The sequence below is a fragment of the Symphalangus syndactylus genome, chromosome 18 (genome assembly GCF_028878055.3).
Source record: "Symphalangus syndactylus isolate Jambi chromosome 18, NHGRI_mSymSyn1-v2.1_pri, whole genome shotgun sequence".
Taxonomy (NCBI): domain Eukaryota; kingdom Metazoa; phylum Chordata; class Mammalia; order Primates; family Hylobatidae; genus Symphalangus; species Symphalangus syndactylus.
In genome coordinates, this window is record NC_072440.2 from 73927611 (window position 1) to 73944773 (window position 17163).

The window sequence follows — 17163 nt, forward strand, 5'->3', positions numbered from 1 at the left end:
ACACATATATGTGTGTGTATCTGTGTGTATACATGCATGTATGTATGCATCTCTCTATCTATAGATGTGTATCTTTTTTATTTTTTATTTTTATTTTTTTGTAGAGACGGGGTCTTGCTATGTTGCCTAGGCTGGTCTTGAATTTCTGGACTGAAACGAACTTCCCACTTCAGCCTCCAAAAGTGCTGGGATTATAGGTGTGAGCCACTGTGCCTTGCCAGACACTAATGTGTATCTATCTATCTACAGCTGGAAGCATTCAGAAAAACTGGAAGTACTGGTTGTCTCCCAGAAGAGGAACTTGGGTGGCTAGGAGACGAGACAGAGGGGACATTTTACACTATACTCTTTTCAGCATTTTGAAGTTTTACTCAACTGAGCACATTTTCTCCTTTTAATAATTTAATTCAGGTTTGAAATTCTTTTAAAAAATAAAAGTGGCCAGGCGTGGTGGCTCACGCCTGTAATCCCAACACTTTGGGAGACTGAGGCAGGCAGATAATCTGAGATCAGGAGTTTGAGATCAGCCTGGCCAACAAACTGAAACCTTGTCTCTACTAAAAATAGAAAAATTAGCCAGGCATGGTGGCAGTCCCAGCTACTTGGGAGGCCGAGACAAGAGAATTGCTGGAACCCGGGAGGCAGAAGTTGCAGTGAGCCAAGACTGCGCCATTGTACTCCAGCCTGGGCAAGAAGAATGAAACTCCGTCTCAAAAAATAAAAAATAAGTAAAAGCTTTTAGCAATTCAATAGGCTCTCTCAAGCCAATTCCAAAATAGGAAATTTGAGACTGAACCACCAGGTTGAGCTCCTAGGGGAGAAGGGCAGCAGTCAAAACTCCTTTGCCCTCATATCTCATCTCCCTTCCCTCCCAAGTAAAATCAATGTGAAGCCTGGGATGCATTTCCAGGCAACAGAAGCCTGAATGTGATTCGCCAGCCCAGCCCTGGAAGAGTGGGGTGGCCGGGGCACTTACCTGTAAGCGGTTCGGTACCCCGTAATGGTGATCTTCAGGTTCTGGCCTTCCTGCACCTCGATCATCTGTGAGGATGGCTCAAACCGGAACTCCTTCATCATGGGTTTGAAGTAATACTGGCCAGGGCTCTGCCAAGATAATCACACTGAGCCTCAGCAGCCACACCTAGGCATGGCTTAAAAGTGAGGGGCGAAGGTCACGATGGACCAGAATTACACCAGGGGAGTGCCACGGCTTCCCAGGCAGCCAGAAATGGTAACTCTCTCTCTATAATCACCACTCACAGTCAGGTAATGGCAATCACAACTCTAACAACGGCAGCTGATGGTATCACCTGCCTGCAATGACTCTGAGAGGTAGAAGTCATATTTAATTTTTTTTTTTTTTTTGAGACACAGCCTGACTCTGTCCCCCAGGATGGAGTGCACGATCATAGCACACCGTAGTCTCAACCTTCGGGGCTCAAGCAAATCTCCCACCTCGGCCTCCTGAGTACCTGGGACCACAGGCATGCACCACCATGCCCAGCTAATTTTTTTATTTTTTGTACAGATGGGGTCTTCCTACATTGCTGGTCTCAAACTCACAAGCTGAAGTGATCCTACTGCATCACCCTCCCAAAGCGGTGGGATTACAGGCGTGGGCCACCATACCTGGCCCATATTTGAATTTAATGAATAAAGAAACTGAGGCTCAGAGAGGCAAAGTAACTTGCCTGATATGACACAGCAAGTAAGGAGCAGTCTGCATCACTGAAAAGTGGTGTCTTCAGATGCCCCCGCTGCCCGGTCTCCAATAGCCCCACCACAGACACTTTGTTACCGTGACTGACAAGATGACCAACTAACACACACTTCCTGAATCCCCACCAGTCAGGGCCTCTGACTGCATCTTGAAAGAAAAACTGCTGCTCTCTTCCCACCAAGTAGAATGTGCTTTTCAGAAGAAAAGCAAGCTAATCACCAAACAAGACTCAGCATCATAAACATGATTCCATGGCAAAACAAGAAGACGCCTAAGAGAGCAGCCGTTGTGGCCAGGGAAATTAATTACATTCTCTTAGTGACAAGCGGGTGATCAGAAAACAAGAGGCGCCTGTGGAAGGGAACATGAATCAGCAGCATTAAGTTCGAGTAAGAGCAATACTCTAATGACTGTGGGCCCCCAAGAAACTGAAACCACTCCACACTGGTTTTCTCTTCTCACGTTGTCAAGCAACACATAAGTCTCACATGCTACATCCTGGCTCTCTCTCAGGGAAGACAGGCAGGTGGTAAATTGCAGAACACGTTACCAGGTTTGAGAATGTCAGAATGCCGTTGTCCTGGGTCAAGAGGTTGGAACGAAACAGGCCACCGCTCAGGGATAAGAGGACTCCCGGGAGCGGCTGGTCATCCTCAGCTTTTATCTGGGGATGAGAAGGTGAGACCAGAGTAAGGTTAAACTCCTACTAACTATGAAGATAACAATTCCACAAGTCAAGAGGTCATTCTTTTAAGGTTTTTTTCTTTTATTGTTACTCAGAGGAGGACAGGGGACCTAATCTTTCTTCTCACAGGTAACTAATGTTATTAGTTTTGTAAGTTTGCTGTGTAGCCTTCTAGAACTTTTTTTTTTTTTGAGACAGGGTCTTGCTCTGTCACCCAGGGTGGAATGCAGTGGCACAATCTGGGCTCACTACAACCTTCGCCTCCCTAGCTCAAGCAACCCTCCAGCTTTAACATCCTGAGGAGATGGGACTATAGGCGCACACCACCATGCCCAGCTACATTTCTGTATTTTTTATAGAGATGGGTCTTGCCATGTTGCCCAGGCTGATCTCAAACTACTGGGCTCAAGCAATCCACATGCCTGGGCCTCCCAACGTGCTGGGATTAGAGGCATGAGCCACGTGCCCAGCCCAGAACTCTTTCTATGCCCACACAAATCTTATAAACATTACATATTATTGTTCACAGACTGGCAAGTTCATTGAGTGGGTGGAGAAGGTGAAATAAAAATGGCATGTTATGTATACAGTTCTGCAACTTGCTCTCCTCCTCAACAATTTATCCTGGTACTCTTCTGCCAGCCAATAGGAATCTGCCTGTTTCTTAACTACTGCATAGCATTCTAAGGCAGGGCTTGACAAACCACAGCACCTACTTTTGTGGTACACAAGAGACAATCGGAATATCCCCAAATATATATCTCTATGCACTTAGTTTTATTTTTTTTCCTGAACAATCAATTCCTAGAAGTAGAATTGTTGGATACATGCACTTTAAATTCAGAAAGATACTATCACATTGCATTCCAAAGTGGCTGTAACCACTTACAGTCCCATAAATTATTTATGCTTGGGAAAACCCACGCTTACCAAAAAAATAGAGATTGTCTTAATTACAGCAAATTTAATCCCCGCAAAACAGTGTTTCGACTGTAACTTCCTTAGCACATTTCCTCAGTAACTACGGAGGCTTTGTGTTTCCGTGTTTATTAGTCACCTGCGTTACTTCCATGAATTTCTTTTCATAATCTTTGTTCATTTTTTTCTAGTAGGTTGTCTTTTTCTTACCGATTTTAGGAGCTCCTTGTAAAATGGGGATATTATTTATGATACAAACATTTCTTCCGAGTTTGAGTATCTTTCAGTTTGGTTCCAAATGTATTCAGCAATATAGAATTTTAAATTTTTATACGATGTAATCTGTCGCTCTTTTCCTTTGGCCTATGGTTTATAAATATTCATTCTCAACGATCTCCAGACCCACTCTGTACAATCGCAGCACGCTTCTTCCCAGGAAGGACCGGTGGAAGGGAGCTAGGCAGCAAACGCCTCAGTAAGAACATTCTGTGTTCTTCAATATGGAACAGTTATGGACGATAGCTTTAACTACTTCCCAGAAGGTACATAAACATGCTAAAGTCAACAGCTCTCCAAATTAGGCTGCGTGAAAGAATTCAGACCAAAAAAAAAAACAGTATATCCCGTTTGATTCCATTTATATACAAGTGGTGCAAAAGTGATTGCGGTTTCTGCCATTATTCTCAATGGCAAGAACTGCAATCACTTTTGCACCAACCTATAAAACTCGAAAATGCAAACTAACCAATGGTGATGAAAAGCAGATCATCTGCTCAGTGGAAGGGTGGGAGGGAGGGATTACCAAGGGGCAGGAGGAAACCTTGAGGGCCACAGATGTGCTCACTATTTTGACTGTGGAGGTGTTTTCATGGGTGTATTCATAGGTCCAGACTACCACACTGTACCCTTTTTGTGCAGTTTATTGTATGTTAATTATACCTCAATATAACCGCCTTTTGAAAATACAGTGTTAGTTACCTCAAAGCTTACGCCTGCCAGGGCATAGGCCTTGAAGTCTCCGATGGTTCCTTCCACCGCAGTCAGAACATAGCCCTCCTTCTGTGAGGTCACCGTGTACTCCAGGTCACTGTGCAGGGGGCCAACACTGAAGAGAAGAAAGCAGAATGCTACCAATGGCTTTGTTCACACCCTACAGGAAGCCTTACCAAGCCCAAGGAAATGTGGGCCCCAGTTTCTTCAGAGGACTCCCACGCTGATCCCAGGCAAATGTGTCTCTATCCCGGGCTCACCTGTAGGCACCTTTGTCATCAGTAAAGACTGTGATCAGGGGTGAACTTGCCCCCTTTTCACTGATGACAATCTCGACTCCTTCCAACTCGGGGTGGATCTGGCCTTCTAAAAACAGGCCTGCCTTCCCATGGATCTCGATCAGCTTCCCTGGGCAGCTTTCTAAGAGGGGAAGAAATAAACACAAGGATGGGGCTTGGCTGCAGAGACAGGAGCTTCTTGGTTGGGGGTTTCCCATGACAAAAGTGGCTAAAACAGATCTTAGAAGCTAGTTCCAAATGTGGTTATTTAATACCCCGGGGAGCTCAATAATCAGATTCAGCCCAAGCCTCTTTCCATCCCTGAAAGGCCTTTCTCAGTGTGAAGGACTTTAGCAAGAGAATCAAAAAACGCTGAAGGCTGGGTTTTTCCTACTACTCTTCCTAGGTTCTCAGGAGGCCACAGATCAGGAGGGAACACTTTATAGCAGACAGGAGGCTGTGCTGCTCAACCTCCAGAGGACCCACTGAGAAAAACCACCCCAAACAGCCTGCCCGCTAGAAGTCACACTCTTCAACACCCTCTACTTCCAAACACGAACCACGTAACACCCACAACTTAATGAAGCCACAGTGCTGGGAAAAAAATAATAAGTAGCAAAAGACAAATACTCCACAAGTGATCACTTCAGTCATCCATTCCCCAAAAAAGGACCCTCCCATCATGCTCTGCCAAACAACAGAAAGATCATCAAAGATCATCACTGGCAGCTTTGCGTTTCATCTACCTTCTGGTGTCGACCTGGTAATGTCAAAGAAAACCAAGTCCTTTTCCAAAAAGATCAACTCAATTCTAACAGCAAAAGTTACTTTTACTTATCTAAATCAATCATTCATGCATCCATCCATCCATCCATCCAACCAACCCATCCATCCATCCATCCATCCATCCATCCAACCAACCAACAGTAACATCTGTGTGCCAGAGAGGATGTAAGGTGGCTTACAAAGATGGCTTCACTATAACATCACAAGTCTACTTGTAAATGCAGGCAAGGGAACAATTGTAAAGGTGTGTGTGACATTCGCTTGCTGAACTGACATTTACCTCCACTGACAACGGCTTCCATTGAAGGGGGATAAAAGAGCAGCTCTTTAGATGATGGTGTAACAGTGATTTTCTCTCCAGACCTAAAATAATTAATATACTTCAGTTTGGCGGGTCCTGTCCCCACAGAACAGAGGACACTGTAGGGAAATGCACAAGAGAGCTTACCGTGCCCAGTAAGAGAAATCATATGAGAAGGGGCCTTGTAACTCATCTACCATCTCCTGCACGGGAGGCTTGATCATTCTTTCTTCGTCTTCCTCTTTGCCATTCTTCTCCCTCTCCTGCCTGCGGGCCTCGATCTCAGCCAGCTGCTGCTCCCTCCGCAGCTCCTGCACAGACTTCAGAGGGCCTAAGACCAAGGCAGGTTCACTGTCGATGGACGACCTGGAAGAAAGAAATGGCAGCCCCTAGGATGTGGTTGCGTATCCTTGTGGTCAGTGGGAATTTGACCTTTCTACAAGTATGGACTTGCGAGTTAAAAACTGGGCATCTTATCATGACACCACCATGGCGGAGCCTTCTGTTTTAAATAAACTAGTAGTTTCACAAAAAATAACAACTGAGCTTTGCAGTGATGGTGGCAGTATCTGGTAGATCTGGGCTGGAATGAAATAGGGTTGATTTTATGGTGATTGGATATAAGCTTGTCAGTTTCCATGTAGGACGTGGAGTTTTCTCCATGCCACCATCCTCTGTTCCTTCATTCTACCTTCACTGAGAACTGCTCTGATAGAGAACTACGTACCAGGGATACAGCATCGACAAAACAGACCACACTTCCTACCCCTGTGGAATCCACCTTTCAGTGGGAAGTGGCTGAAAATACACAGAAAAGTAATACCAGAGGAAAAGTGCAATAAAGAAAAATAAAGCGGTGTGGGAAGACAGAGAGCCCGGAGCACTGTTTTACATTAAAGGGACAGTCAAGGCCTTTCTGATAAGGTGACATTGAGAAAAGGTCTGAAGGGAGGGAGAGAATGCGCCATGCAGCTCTCTGGGTAAACAGTAGCTCGGGCAAAGCGATGCCAAGTGCAAAGTCCTTGGAGAGAAAGCTCACTCAGATGTTCAACCAATGGCAAGACCAGCCCAGCCTGGGGCACAGGGGTCCACGGAAGAGTCATATCTGTCAGAGGGGTCCAAGGGGCAGCAGGTGTCAGACTGAGACTTTGCAGGCTTGGTGCCAACCTCGAGTCACTGGAGTTTTCAGTCGAGGAATGGTATGATAAAAGAAATCGCTCGCTGCTTCATGGAAAACACACAAAGCAATGGTGGAAACAGGAAGGCCAGCTGGGAAGCTGCTGCAATGATCTCAGAGGGGGGTCAGACCAAGGCTGAGGGCCACGTGGTAAGAAGGGAAGGCCAGCTGGGAAGCTGCTGCAATGACCCCAGAGGGGGGTCAGACCAAGGCTGAGGGCCACGTGGTAAGAAGGGACTAGGTGACGGGTGTAGTTTGACTGGAAAGCCAAGGCTTTGTTGGGGAATTGGCTGGGCCTAGGGTGCAAGGGAAAGAAGAATCAAGAAACAAGGAGAAAGCGGGAGCTGCCATATCTGAATCAGAAAAGACCACAGGGGCTCGTGGAGGGCAACTGTCAGCAGTCGGGTTTTGGGTCTGCTAAGTACAAGATCCCCAGGGGGGATCCGAGTGGCTCTGTCTAGCTGGAAGATGCATTCCATATAACCTCCGGCACAAGCAAGCAACACAAACACCCTTGTGAAGTTACAAAAATGAATGTAATTGAGCTGAAAGGAGGTAATACACAGTTACTACTGGTAAGAAGGTAGATTGCTAGTCCTATCAGTAATTCATACTTTCCAAGCAGGAAGACAATAAATGACAGTAAAAGACAGCAACAGGCACATTCTGGGCACACAACGGACCCTCACCAAATCCACCCCCAGCTAAAAACCTGGCTCTCCATCACCAGAAACCAGGGCCAGCCCTGACATTTCTCCTGCCCTAACACAGTGGTCACTTTAGTGCCACGTCTCATCAACTCAGTCCTTCAACGACTCTCCAAACGGCCCGTCACTCTCCATCTCCGCAGCCACCAGTCTGGGGCCCCCATCACCTCCCTCTGCCTCCACCACCTCCCACTCTTAGGCCTCTTCTGTCTGTTCTCCACTCAGCCGATAGGGGGACCTTTCAGGAAGAAAACAGTCATTCCTCCATGTAAAACACGTCAATTGCGTCACGGGACAAAGACTATGGACCTTAATATGGCCTGGCCCCCCGCAGCCTACCTGTCCTGCATGCCCCCAAGGTCAAGCTCAAAACACTCAGAACAGCTGTCATTTTACAGTTCTGCATGGGAGTCTCTGACCACTGTTCTCCCCATGAGACTGTCAATCCCATGAGTATAGGGGCTGTGGCCTCATAAGCCCAGTGCCTAAACACTGAAGACTCTCAGTTATTCAGTCATCATGTACTCTGCAGGGATGAAGAATGGATAAACAGATGGTGGACAGAAAGATGGAAACATAGCTGGAAAGGTGACGCCAACCAGAGGCAGGGGGGAGACAGTGACTGTGATTCCCATTCTACTTGACAAAGACGGTCATGTTGCCAAAACTCTTTCATTTCTCAAGAAAATTGGGGTGTCACAGGTACCTCACCACACTGCAAAAATTCCCTGAAAGGCGACATTCACGTGAACGTGACCCTCGGTAAGGGACTTGCCTTTCAAATACTTCCTCTCTCACAACCCTTCTCTTATACCAGGTGCCATCTCTATTTCCCAAGCCTTCAAGCAAAAGTCTAAAGAAAAATAGGCAATTTCAATTTGCTAAAACACTTGAAATACAATGCAGAAACCCCGGAGATTTTTTTTCCTTAGCAAAGATGAGAAGTACAAAGAGTTCAAACAGAAATTGAAGATCCTGAAACAAGCTGTCGCAATGCTCTTCCTCACCCACAGGTACTTTCTGAATCAGAAAAGGAAAGGATCAAGGCTGCTGGGAATTGACGGCAATGGCGATGTCCTATAAGAGAGGGAAGGCCATTTGTATATACATCTAGAGATAAGAAATCAAAACTAATTTCCAGACAGCCTATTAGAGACTCCCCAGGCCTCATCCACACCCTCCCCCGCCACTCACAGCCCACCGCAGATCGCTCATCTTACTTGATAGTCACAGTGACATCCATCATTTTGTCGGTGGTGATAGTTCCAAGGACATGGTGGCGAATGGCTGTCAATGTCAAGATACTAGGTGAGGACCTACAAATCACAGAAGAGGAAACACTCGAACCTACTCATTCTCAGAAGATCATCAGCAATACCCTTTTTGGGCATCCTTCCTCACCCTAAATACACTACAGAAAATTGCTCTTAGTCTGGGGTAAAAGAACTCTGGAGATCCAGAGAAGTATTTTAAAGGGTAAACGAATTCTCCACTCCACAATTTTACGCTTTCAATTCCCAGTGAAACCCACATACGTCTGTAAAAATATAAAAATGGCAGACTTGAGCTTGACAGATGCCCATCGGTGAGGGCTGGGAGATTTGACAAAGCTTCTCTTTAAGGCACTCCAAAAACACAGCCCTCTATCCTGGAGTTACAGAATTCTTGGGAAAGGGATCCTATCTCCGGTTCCTCAGTAACTAATCCAAGGATCTTAAAATCCTTATCTAGAAATGCGGCTGAAGGCCTAACCTTGCCACTTTCAGAAAAAAATATAAAAACTCCTTTTGTTCTCTGAAGTAAATGAAGAATCCTCCACAGAATGTACACAAATACCACAAAGCATTCAATTCCCAGGCTTACGTGTCATAGGTGTAGAACGCTTGCTCAAACCGGTGGCAGGAGCGAGGGGTCACTTTGTACACACCTACAGACAGGAAATCAAAAGTAATTTTCAGAGAATGGCATCTATTACACTGAGCAATTCCAACACCTGAAATCGAGTGGCAGCTCTTTGCATGTGAAAACTCAAACGTATCGCAGATCTGCCATAATGGGATCAGAAATACTAGGCAGGCAACGTTTTTACTGCCTATGAAAGCTTTTTACCAATGACCTGATCCGTGCAACGGCACAGTCACAGGCACATAGTTATCATTTTCCATAATGTAGCAACTCACACTAGTTAAATCTACACAGACCAAGTGAACGGACCCATGCATGAGAAGGAACAGAAAGTACATTTCTACTGCAGATTGGACTGAGGATAATTTTCTACTTAAAAGATTCTATTAAGGATCCAAGAGATAACCACAGCCTCAATTTCTTCCTATAAATATTCCTAAAAAGGAGGTGAGGAGTAAGGGAAGCCCCAGAAAAGTGTGAGTCTGTGTGGGAGGACACTCCGAGTAGGGGTACATTTCATCACTTGCCAGAGGAACACAGTCAATTTCAGGAAGATACAAGGAATAACAATGTATTTCCCCCAAATCATCATTAATCAATATTTTGGCCACACTTCCTACAAAAACCTGAAATTAGCTAAAACCACCCTGCTGTTTTCATTGCACTCAACAAGCCCCAGAGTAGTTACCATCAAAAAAAAAAAAAAAAAAAAAAAAAATCAGGTTTCCTGTTCGTTCTGTTTGGTCTTTCATTCAACAAATATCAACAGAGCACCTCTTCCTGGCCAGGTATTGTGCAAGGTACTAGTACACAGTGGGGAGTGACAGAGCAGCGGTCCCTGTCTTCATAGAGTTTACCATCCACAGAGAGGGGGAGCATTTGACAGCCACAAATGTATCAATTGTGGCACATGCAAGAAGGGGACAGAAGTGAGTGCTGAGGGCAAGAGTGTAGGAGGCAGGCCTAAGTGGCCCTGGAGGCCATCCTTCCCCAGGGAAGCAATACTGAACTGATGGATAAGAAGGCCCCAGCTAGGAGAGGCAGGAGGACATGTCCACAGAGAACAGCATCTGCCTCACAGTTGGCTCATTGTTTCCTCAACAGGCATCCTTCCTGCCTTGAGAACAAACCCTGGTTATGTTGAGGGTGGCAACATGCTCAGCCTCAGGCAGCATACCCAACTGTCCCAGCCTCCCTTGCAGCTAGAAGTAACCATGTGGCACGGTTCTGGCCAATAATACAGACAAGTAGCTTACTGGAGGAGGGGGCGCAAGGAAATGTTTGCCTGCCCCCTCCTCGACTTCCTCCTTTAAACGTAAGTTTTCTAACCACAGCCATCTAGAAAATATAAGGCAAAAAATACAAGGGAAAGGCCTAAAGAATCACAAAGACACCACCCCTAACATCTACCAGCTGCTGAACCCATGCTGGCCGCCACACACTGCCACACTTCTTTATTGAGCCAAATAAACTACCACTTGCTGACGGCACTGCTGTATGGATTTTGTTACATGTAGCCAAAGGCAGCTGAACTGATACCCCGAAGGACAGAGTGGCTGGAGTAGAAGGAGTGGCAGACAGGGCTGGGTTACACAGGAGCTAAGGTCAGGTTAAGGAGTTTGTATTTTATCTGGGGAACCAAAAGGAGGAGCCACTGAATTATTCATTAGGAAAATGCAAAACAAAACCACAATAAGACACGACTTCACATTTACCAAGACGACTATAATAAAACAGACAATAACAAATGTTGGCGAAGGAGGTGAAGAAACAGGAACCCTCGTGCATTGCTGGTGGGAGTATCAAATGACACAGCCTCTGTGGAAAACAATTTGACAGTTTCTTAAAAGGTTAAACATAAATTTATCACACAATGCAGCAATTCCATTCCTAGGTATTGAAACAAGAAAAATGAAAACATATGGACACAAAGACTTGTACAAGAATGTCCATAACATTAGTCCTAACAGCGCCAAACTGGAAACCACTCAAATATCCACCAACTGGTAAATGGATACACAAAAAATGATATAACCACACACCAGAATACTACACAGCAATGTAACAGAACAAACTACTGATATGTGCTATGACACAGATAAACTTCAAAAACATGTTAAATCAAAGAAGCCAAACAAAATACCAGCATCGTATGATAAACGTCCAAAAAAAGCCAATCCATGGGGACAGAAAATAGATCAGTGGCTGGCCGTGGCTGGAAACAGGGATTAACTGTCAACAGGCACAGAGGATCTTACCCTGTGAGTGATGAACAGGTCTAAAACTGGATTCTGGCCATGGTTGTGCAACTTGATAAATTTACTACAAATCATTTTATTGTACATCTTAAATAGGTGAGTTTTATGATATGCAAATTCTGTCTCCAAAAAAAGCCATTATAAAAGAGAGGGTTGGGTGCAGTGGCTCACACCTGTAATCCCAGCACTTTGGGAGGCTGAGGCGGGCGGATCACTTGAGGTCACGAGTTTGAGACCAGCCTGGGCAACGTGGTGAAACCCATCCCTACTAAAAATACAAAAGTTAGCCAGATGTGGTGGTGGGCACCTGTAATCCCAGCTACTCGAGAGGCTGAGGCAGGAGAATCGCTTGAACCCAGGAGGCAGAGGCTGCAGTTAGCCAAGATCGAGCCACTGCACTCCAGCCTGGTTGACAGAGCAAGACTCCATCTCAAAAAAAAGGAGAAAAAAAAAATGAGAAAGAGCGAGAAGCCACTGAAAGATTTTAAGCAAAGTGGGAAATGATTCAAATTTTAAAACAGCACTATAAAGAGAGGTCATTGGCCAATGGTATATTTTTGGAGGTGAAAGGGCCTAGTAAGAGAGACAGAAAAATAAGAGCAGGTTGAACACACTGAAATTGAAAGCTTGGTGCAAACAGAACCAAGGTAGAAAAAAATGCCTTCAAAACCATCCTCTGGTGCCTTTCCATTCTTCTAATTCATGGCACATCAATCCTTCCAAACTTACCAGGCTTGGACAGGCAGAATCGGTTGACTCCTTTGGAGAGGTTATAAATCCCCACATTCTCACGTCCATTTCCATCCTGATAAAATTCCTAAGGGAGCAAAGCCAATACAATGACTTACTAGGAGAGATGGAGACACCAAGATGATTAATAATATTTCTCTTTCCAAACCAGTCATCTCTTTTGCCCATTTATCATCGGAGCAGTTGGGTGCCACAGGAAAATTAAAAACCTCCCAAAACTTCCAACAAAAGTGTGCTATTTTTCATTCAATCAACTAGTATTTATTGAGCACCTGCTATGTGACAGACACAAGGCTGGGCCTTGGGAGTCATGACCACGGCTCCTGCTCTCACAGGGCTTATGTTCTAATACAGGAAGACAAAATCAACGTGTCAACAAATAAATCAGTGATCTCAACTGCTCAGTAACAAAGCCTTGAAAACAAACAGGAAAGCAAGAGAAGAACAATCCCCACCTAGGGGTCTTTAGCTTGCTGGTCCCAGGGCACATCTCCCCTGAACAATAGGGCTGCAGCCTGAATGAGGAGGAAAAACCAACGACACGTGTTTCTGGAGAAGACACAGCACTCTAGGCAGAGGGGACAGTACGTGCGAAGGCCCCGAGGAGGGAGTGAGCTTGGTGTGGGACTGGAGAGGACCACTGCGGCTGGGGCCCGGCGAGTGAGGGGAGAGTGGGAGGAGATAAAGAAGGGGTTAAGGAAGTATCAAAAAAAAAAAAAGGATCTTATTACAAGGGAGCTGGAAATCCATTCCACTGCTGGAAGGGAAAGGTTTCCTAAGTATCTATCACTTATTATGAACCGGATATTAATCGATCTCCTATAACAAATCAGCCTGTCGAGTTTTTGTAATTAAGCAGTTAGGGGAGTAAGCTGGCACGTGAAACACCAGTTTGAATTCTTCTAGTTTCTCTACAGAGAAACTAAGACCTGACAATGACATCTGCCGCCGCTCGACATCAAAACATTATAGAAAATTCACGAAGGGATCTACAGAGGTGCTCCCGAAACCCATTTCACACTGCCTTTCAGGCCACAGAGACCACAGTCAACAAGAAGCTAAGATCCTGTTTACAGCTTCGTCCTCTGTGCTGGAATAAATTTACCAGAGAAGGTGGAGCACAGTGGCTCATGCTTGTAATCCTAGCACTCTGGGAGGCCAAGGCGGGTGGATCCCCTGAGGTCAGGAGTTTAAGACCAGCCTGGCCAACATGGTGGAACTCTGTCACTACTAAAAATACAAAAAAAAAAAAAAATTAGCTGGGCATGGTGGCACGCACCTCTAGTCCCAGCTACTTGGGAGGCTGAGGCAGGAGAATCGCTTGAACCCGGGAGGTGGAGGTTTCAGCCTGGGCACCCACTGCACTCCAGCCTGGGCAGCAGAGCAAGACTCCATCTCAAAAAAAAAAAACATATATATATGTATCAGAGAAACTCACTTGGCAGTATCTTAATAAACAAGAGCGGGGTACACCAAGGACACTTTGATACCTAAGAGGTTCACTTAAGCCCTGCCATAACCCTGAGAAGTAGGTATTAAGATCTCAATTTTCAGTGAAAACTGAGGCTGAGAAGCAGTAAATGAATTTACCCAAAGCTATTATTACTAATAATATAAAGCCAGTGTACTCTGCACTGTACCAAAGGCCACCTCGAATCACCAGTCAGATTTAGTGTAGGGCCAGGACAAGGAAACCTCCTAAATACAGGGGTCCTTCCACTGAGAGACTATAAATGCTTCCTGATTATGCACTGTGTAACAGGTGGGTGAGCGGAGAGGCAGAAAAGGAAATCTGACTTGACTACCTTTACAAGATTCCTGGCATGTTAGTCTTTCTTGATATCCACAAGGTGAGGGTTTTTCCAAATAAGAGACTCTGTAAGCCGTACGTACCAGAGTGATGGCGTGAGACAGGGAACATCTCAGCATGTAGCCCGTCTGCCTGAACTCAACTGCAGACACGTCATCCTCTAGCACTTCCACCTCCAGGCTCTTGTTCTTCCAGCACCAATCCTCATGCATGATGCTTACTGCAAAAGCAAACACCAAAAACAGATACATGGGCGTGGAGCACACCACCTCCCTGCACACGACCAGAAACAACGATCATTAATTAACTAATTTTAAAAAGCAGGTGTGTATGTGGACAAAAAGATAGAAATATACACATACATATATTTATAACTAGCAGTATTTGGAATAAATTACTGCTAAAGAAAACCTGGAGCCGAGCGTGGTGGCTCATGCCTATAATCCCAGCACTTTGGGAGGCTGAGGCAGGTGGATGGCTTGAGGCCAGGAGTTCAAGACCAGCCTGACCAACATAGCAAAACCCCATCTCTACTAAAAATACAAAAGTTATCCAGGCATGGTGGTGCATGCGTGTAATCCCAGCTACTCGGGAGGCTGAGGCAAGAGAATCTCCTGCACCCGGAAGGCAGAGAGGTTGCAGTGAGCCAAGGTCACGCCACTGCACTCCAGCCTGGGTGACAGAGCAAGGCTGAATTTCAAGAAAAAAGAAAGAAAAACTGGAACCAACACCATTACATCAAGAAACAAATCCAATGGGGCCTGTAAGATCAGGCTGCAAATAAGGTATTCAGGGATCCACAAACTTTTTCTGTAAGTCTTTTCTGCTTTGCAGCCCACATGCTTTGTCCACCTCAATCACTCGACTTGGCCGCTGTTACACACGAGCAGCCATAGAGAATCCATAAACAAATGGGCAAGGCCGTGTTCTAAGGAACCTATGCTTATAAAAATAGGCAGTTTTTTAGTCTGCCAAGCCCTGCCATAACAGAAAATATTAATATAATTCCAGAAAAAGCAGTCTGTTTTATAAGGTATCCACAGATAGCAGCTCCAAGCTGATTTCTGAAAAAGCAGATATACAGGCAAGAAGTGGCTTCTTGAGAAGGGCAAGGAAAAAGGAAGTAACACTTTTGGGCACCAGCTACTTAGCTGGCTGTCTGCACAATGAGCTTTATAAACTTTACTTCTTTTAGTCTTATATTCTGCAGAAAAGTTATATTACGTCTATTTTACAGATGGGAAAACTGAGTTTTGGGGAGGTCAAGTACCTTGCCATGGTCGGTACTCAGCACCAGTACTGCTAAGTTAGTAGAACACATCAGTGGAACTATTTCACACTCCTTTTTCTGGCCTTTAGAAATAAAACGCCGTACTTCGGGGCACCCTCCCTTAACAGAAGCAGCCAGTGGGCTGTGCAGACAAGGTGGCGGTCACCTCAGGGCTGGACTCCTCCATGCTTGTCCAGCGCTAAATAAGGCAGTTGAGGTCACGCGGCAAAGACGACTTAAAACAAGGAAAGGTACATGGTCGTGATACAATTTGAGACCTGGGTTTTAGAAAGTTTACAAAGACAGGAAGTGTGTGAGGGCCACACGATGTTGCATTCCAATTCTTACTTTTGTATTTTCCAGGGAGCACGTTGTCAAAGGTGAAAGTCATGGAGTTGACCTTGCCGGAGAGCTGGAGGCTCCGCTTCTCACCCTGGCGGCTCAGGGACTGTAGAGTCACCAGCAAGTCACCGCAGGTGTCTGCAGGAAAAAGAAGGGAGGGCCCCATGTGACCCCTCACAAGGCTTCAGCACAGGTTCGAATCCTAACCCTATGTAATAGCTTCTTGCTACTGCTGAGCTCCTAAGAGGCAGCGGCCAGAGGCGGAGGGTGTGCTTCTTTCAAGCTAACATGCATCCACTTGACTCCAAGAAGCCTCCCTCGCACGCAGGTGATCAGTAGCAAACAACAAAGGCAAAAGGAAAAGTTTCCCAAATCCCACTCCTGCCAGTTGACTTCTTTGAAACTATGTGTTCTTACTGTCCAGTGATATCTTACCCAAACAAGAGACTTTCCCAGAAACTGATGCCAAGAACTGTACAAAGGCCACATCCATCACGGGCCTGTCGGTCACAGTAAGAGGAAACATCTGGGGTTTCAATGTCAGCCCTGCTCTGGTCTCTGCTTCAGGAACCATCACCTGTGGAAACGTGGATGGAACGTTAGAGGCTGCATTCGAGAAGATCTTCCCCCTGACCTACAGGCGCTAGAACATTCATCTGAGACCAAGGCTAAAGAGATTTTGAAGGCCAAAGGTTCATTTCCAGGCTGATTTTACAATCACAACAAATCCACCAATAACTTGTGTAAAGTAAACACAGTTCTATCCAGATGGAAAAATTAGCCTCAACAGACCCATGTGTATGAACAAAAGTCTTTCTGGCCTAATTCCCCACAGGCACACAAAGCAGACACGCCTCACTTACATACTAGAAACCACACTACATCCCAGTCCCTTTTCCCGGCTTCGGATCACTTGTAGCATAAGCTCTGAACCTGTCAACACTATGTGGATGACACTTTGGTGGAATTAAGTCATTTCTTCTTCCTATTGTTCTGCGTGCCTTTCATGGGCTAAGAAGAGGAACAGGTGAAGGTAGCAGCGGTCAACTCTTTCATCCCTAGTAAAGATGACACTGCCCTTCTTGGAAAAGTCCATCACGCTTCCGAAAGGGCTTCCAAAGGCCTGTAAATGTGGACATCTTCGCAGGAAGCCAGCTACCATCTCACAAAGGCAGCTGTCAACCCACACACCACGCTGTTCTGTGGAAGCAAGGAGAACGCAATCTCCTACCCTGTTTCCCACAGGGGGAGGGACCCCACTTTGCC

General features: G+C 45.6%; 1 protein-coding gene across 7 annotated transcripts in view; it reads right to left on the bottom strand.

Annotated features, from left to right (window-relative positions):
* Positions 1-17163, bottom strand: part of LOC129468182 (BOS complex subunit NOMO1) — a 61472-nt gene that overhangs the window by 14662 nt on the left and 29647 nt on the right. For all 7 annotated transcript variants that reach the window (XM_063623725.1, XM_055253386.2, XM_055253384.2 and 4 more), the window contains 12 exons: positions 16333-16474; positions 15904-16035; positions 14369-14505; positions 12455-12542; positions 9426-9489; positions 8783-8878; positions 5826-6044; positions 5658-5740; positions 4574-4733; positions 4302-4428; positions 2271-2384; positions 977-1104 (listed from right to left, as the gene is read on the bottom strand). In XM_063623725.1, the coding sequence (XP_063479795.1) occupies positions 977-1104; positions 2271-2384; positions 4302-4428; positions 4574-4733; positions 5658-5740; positions 5826-6044; positions 8783-8878; positions 9426-9489; positions 12455-12542; positions 14369-14505; positions 15904-16035; positions 16333-16474 (1490 nt within the window). The remainder of the gene's footprint in view (positions 1-976; positions 1105-2270; positions 2385-4301; positions 4429-4573; positions 4734-5657; positions 5741-5825; positions 6045-8782; positions 8879-9425; positions 9490-12454; positions 12543-14368; positions 14506-15903; positions 16036-16332; positions 16475-17163) is intronic.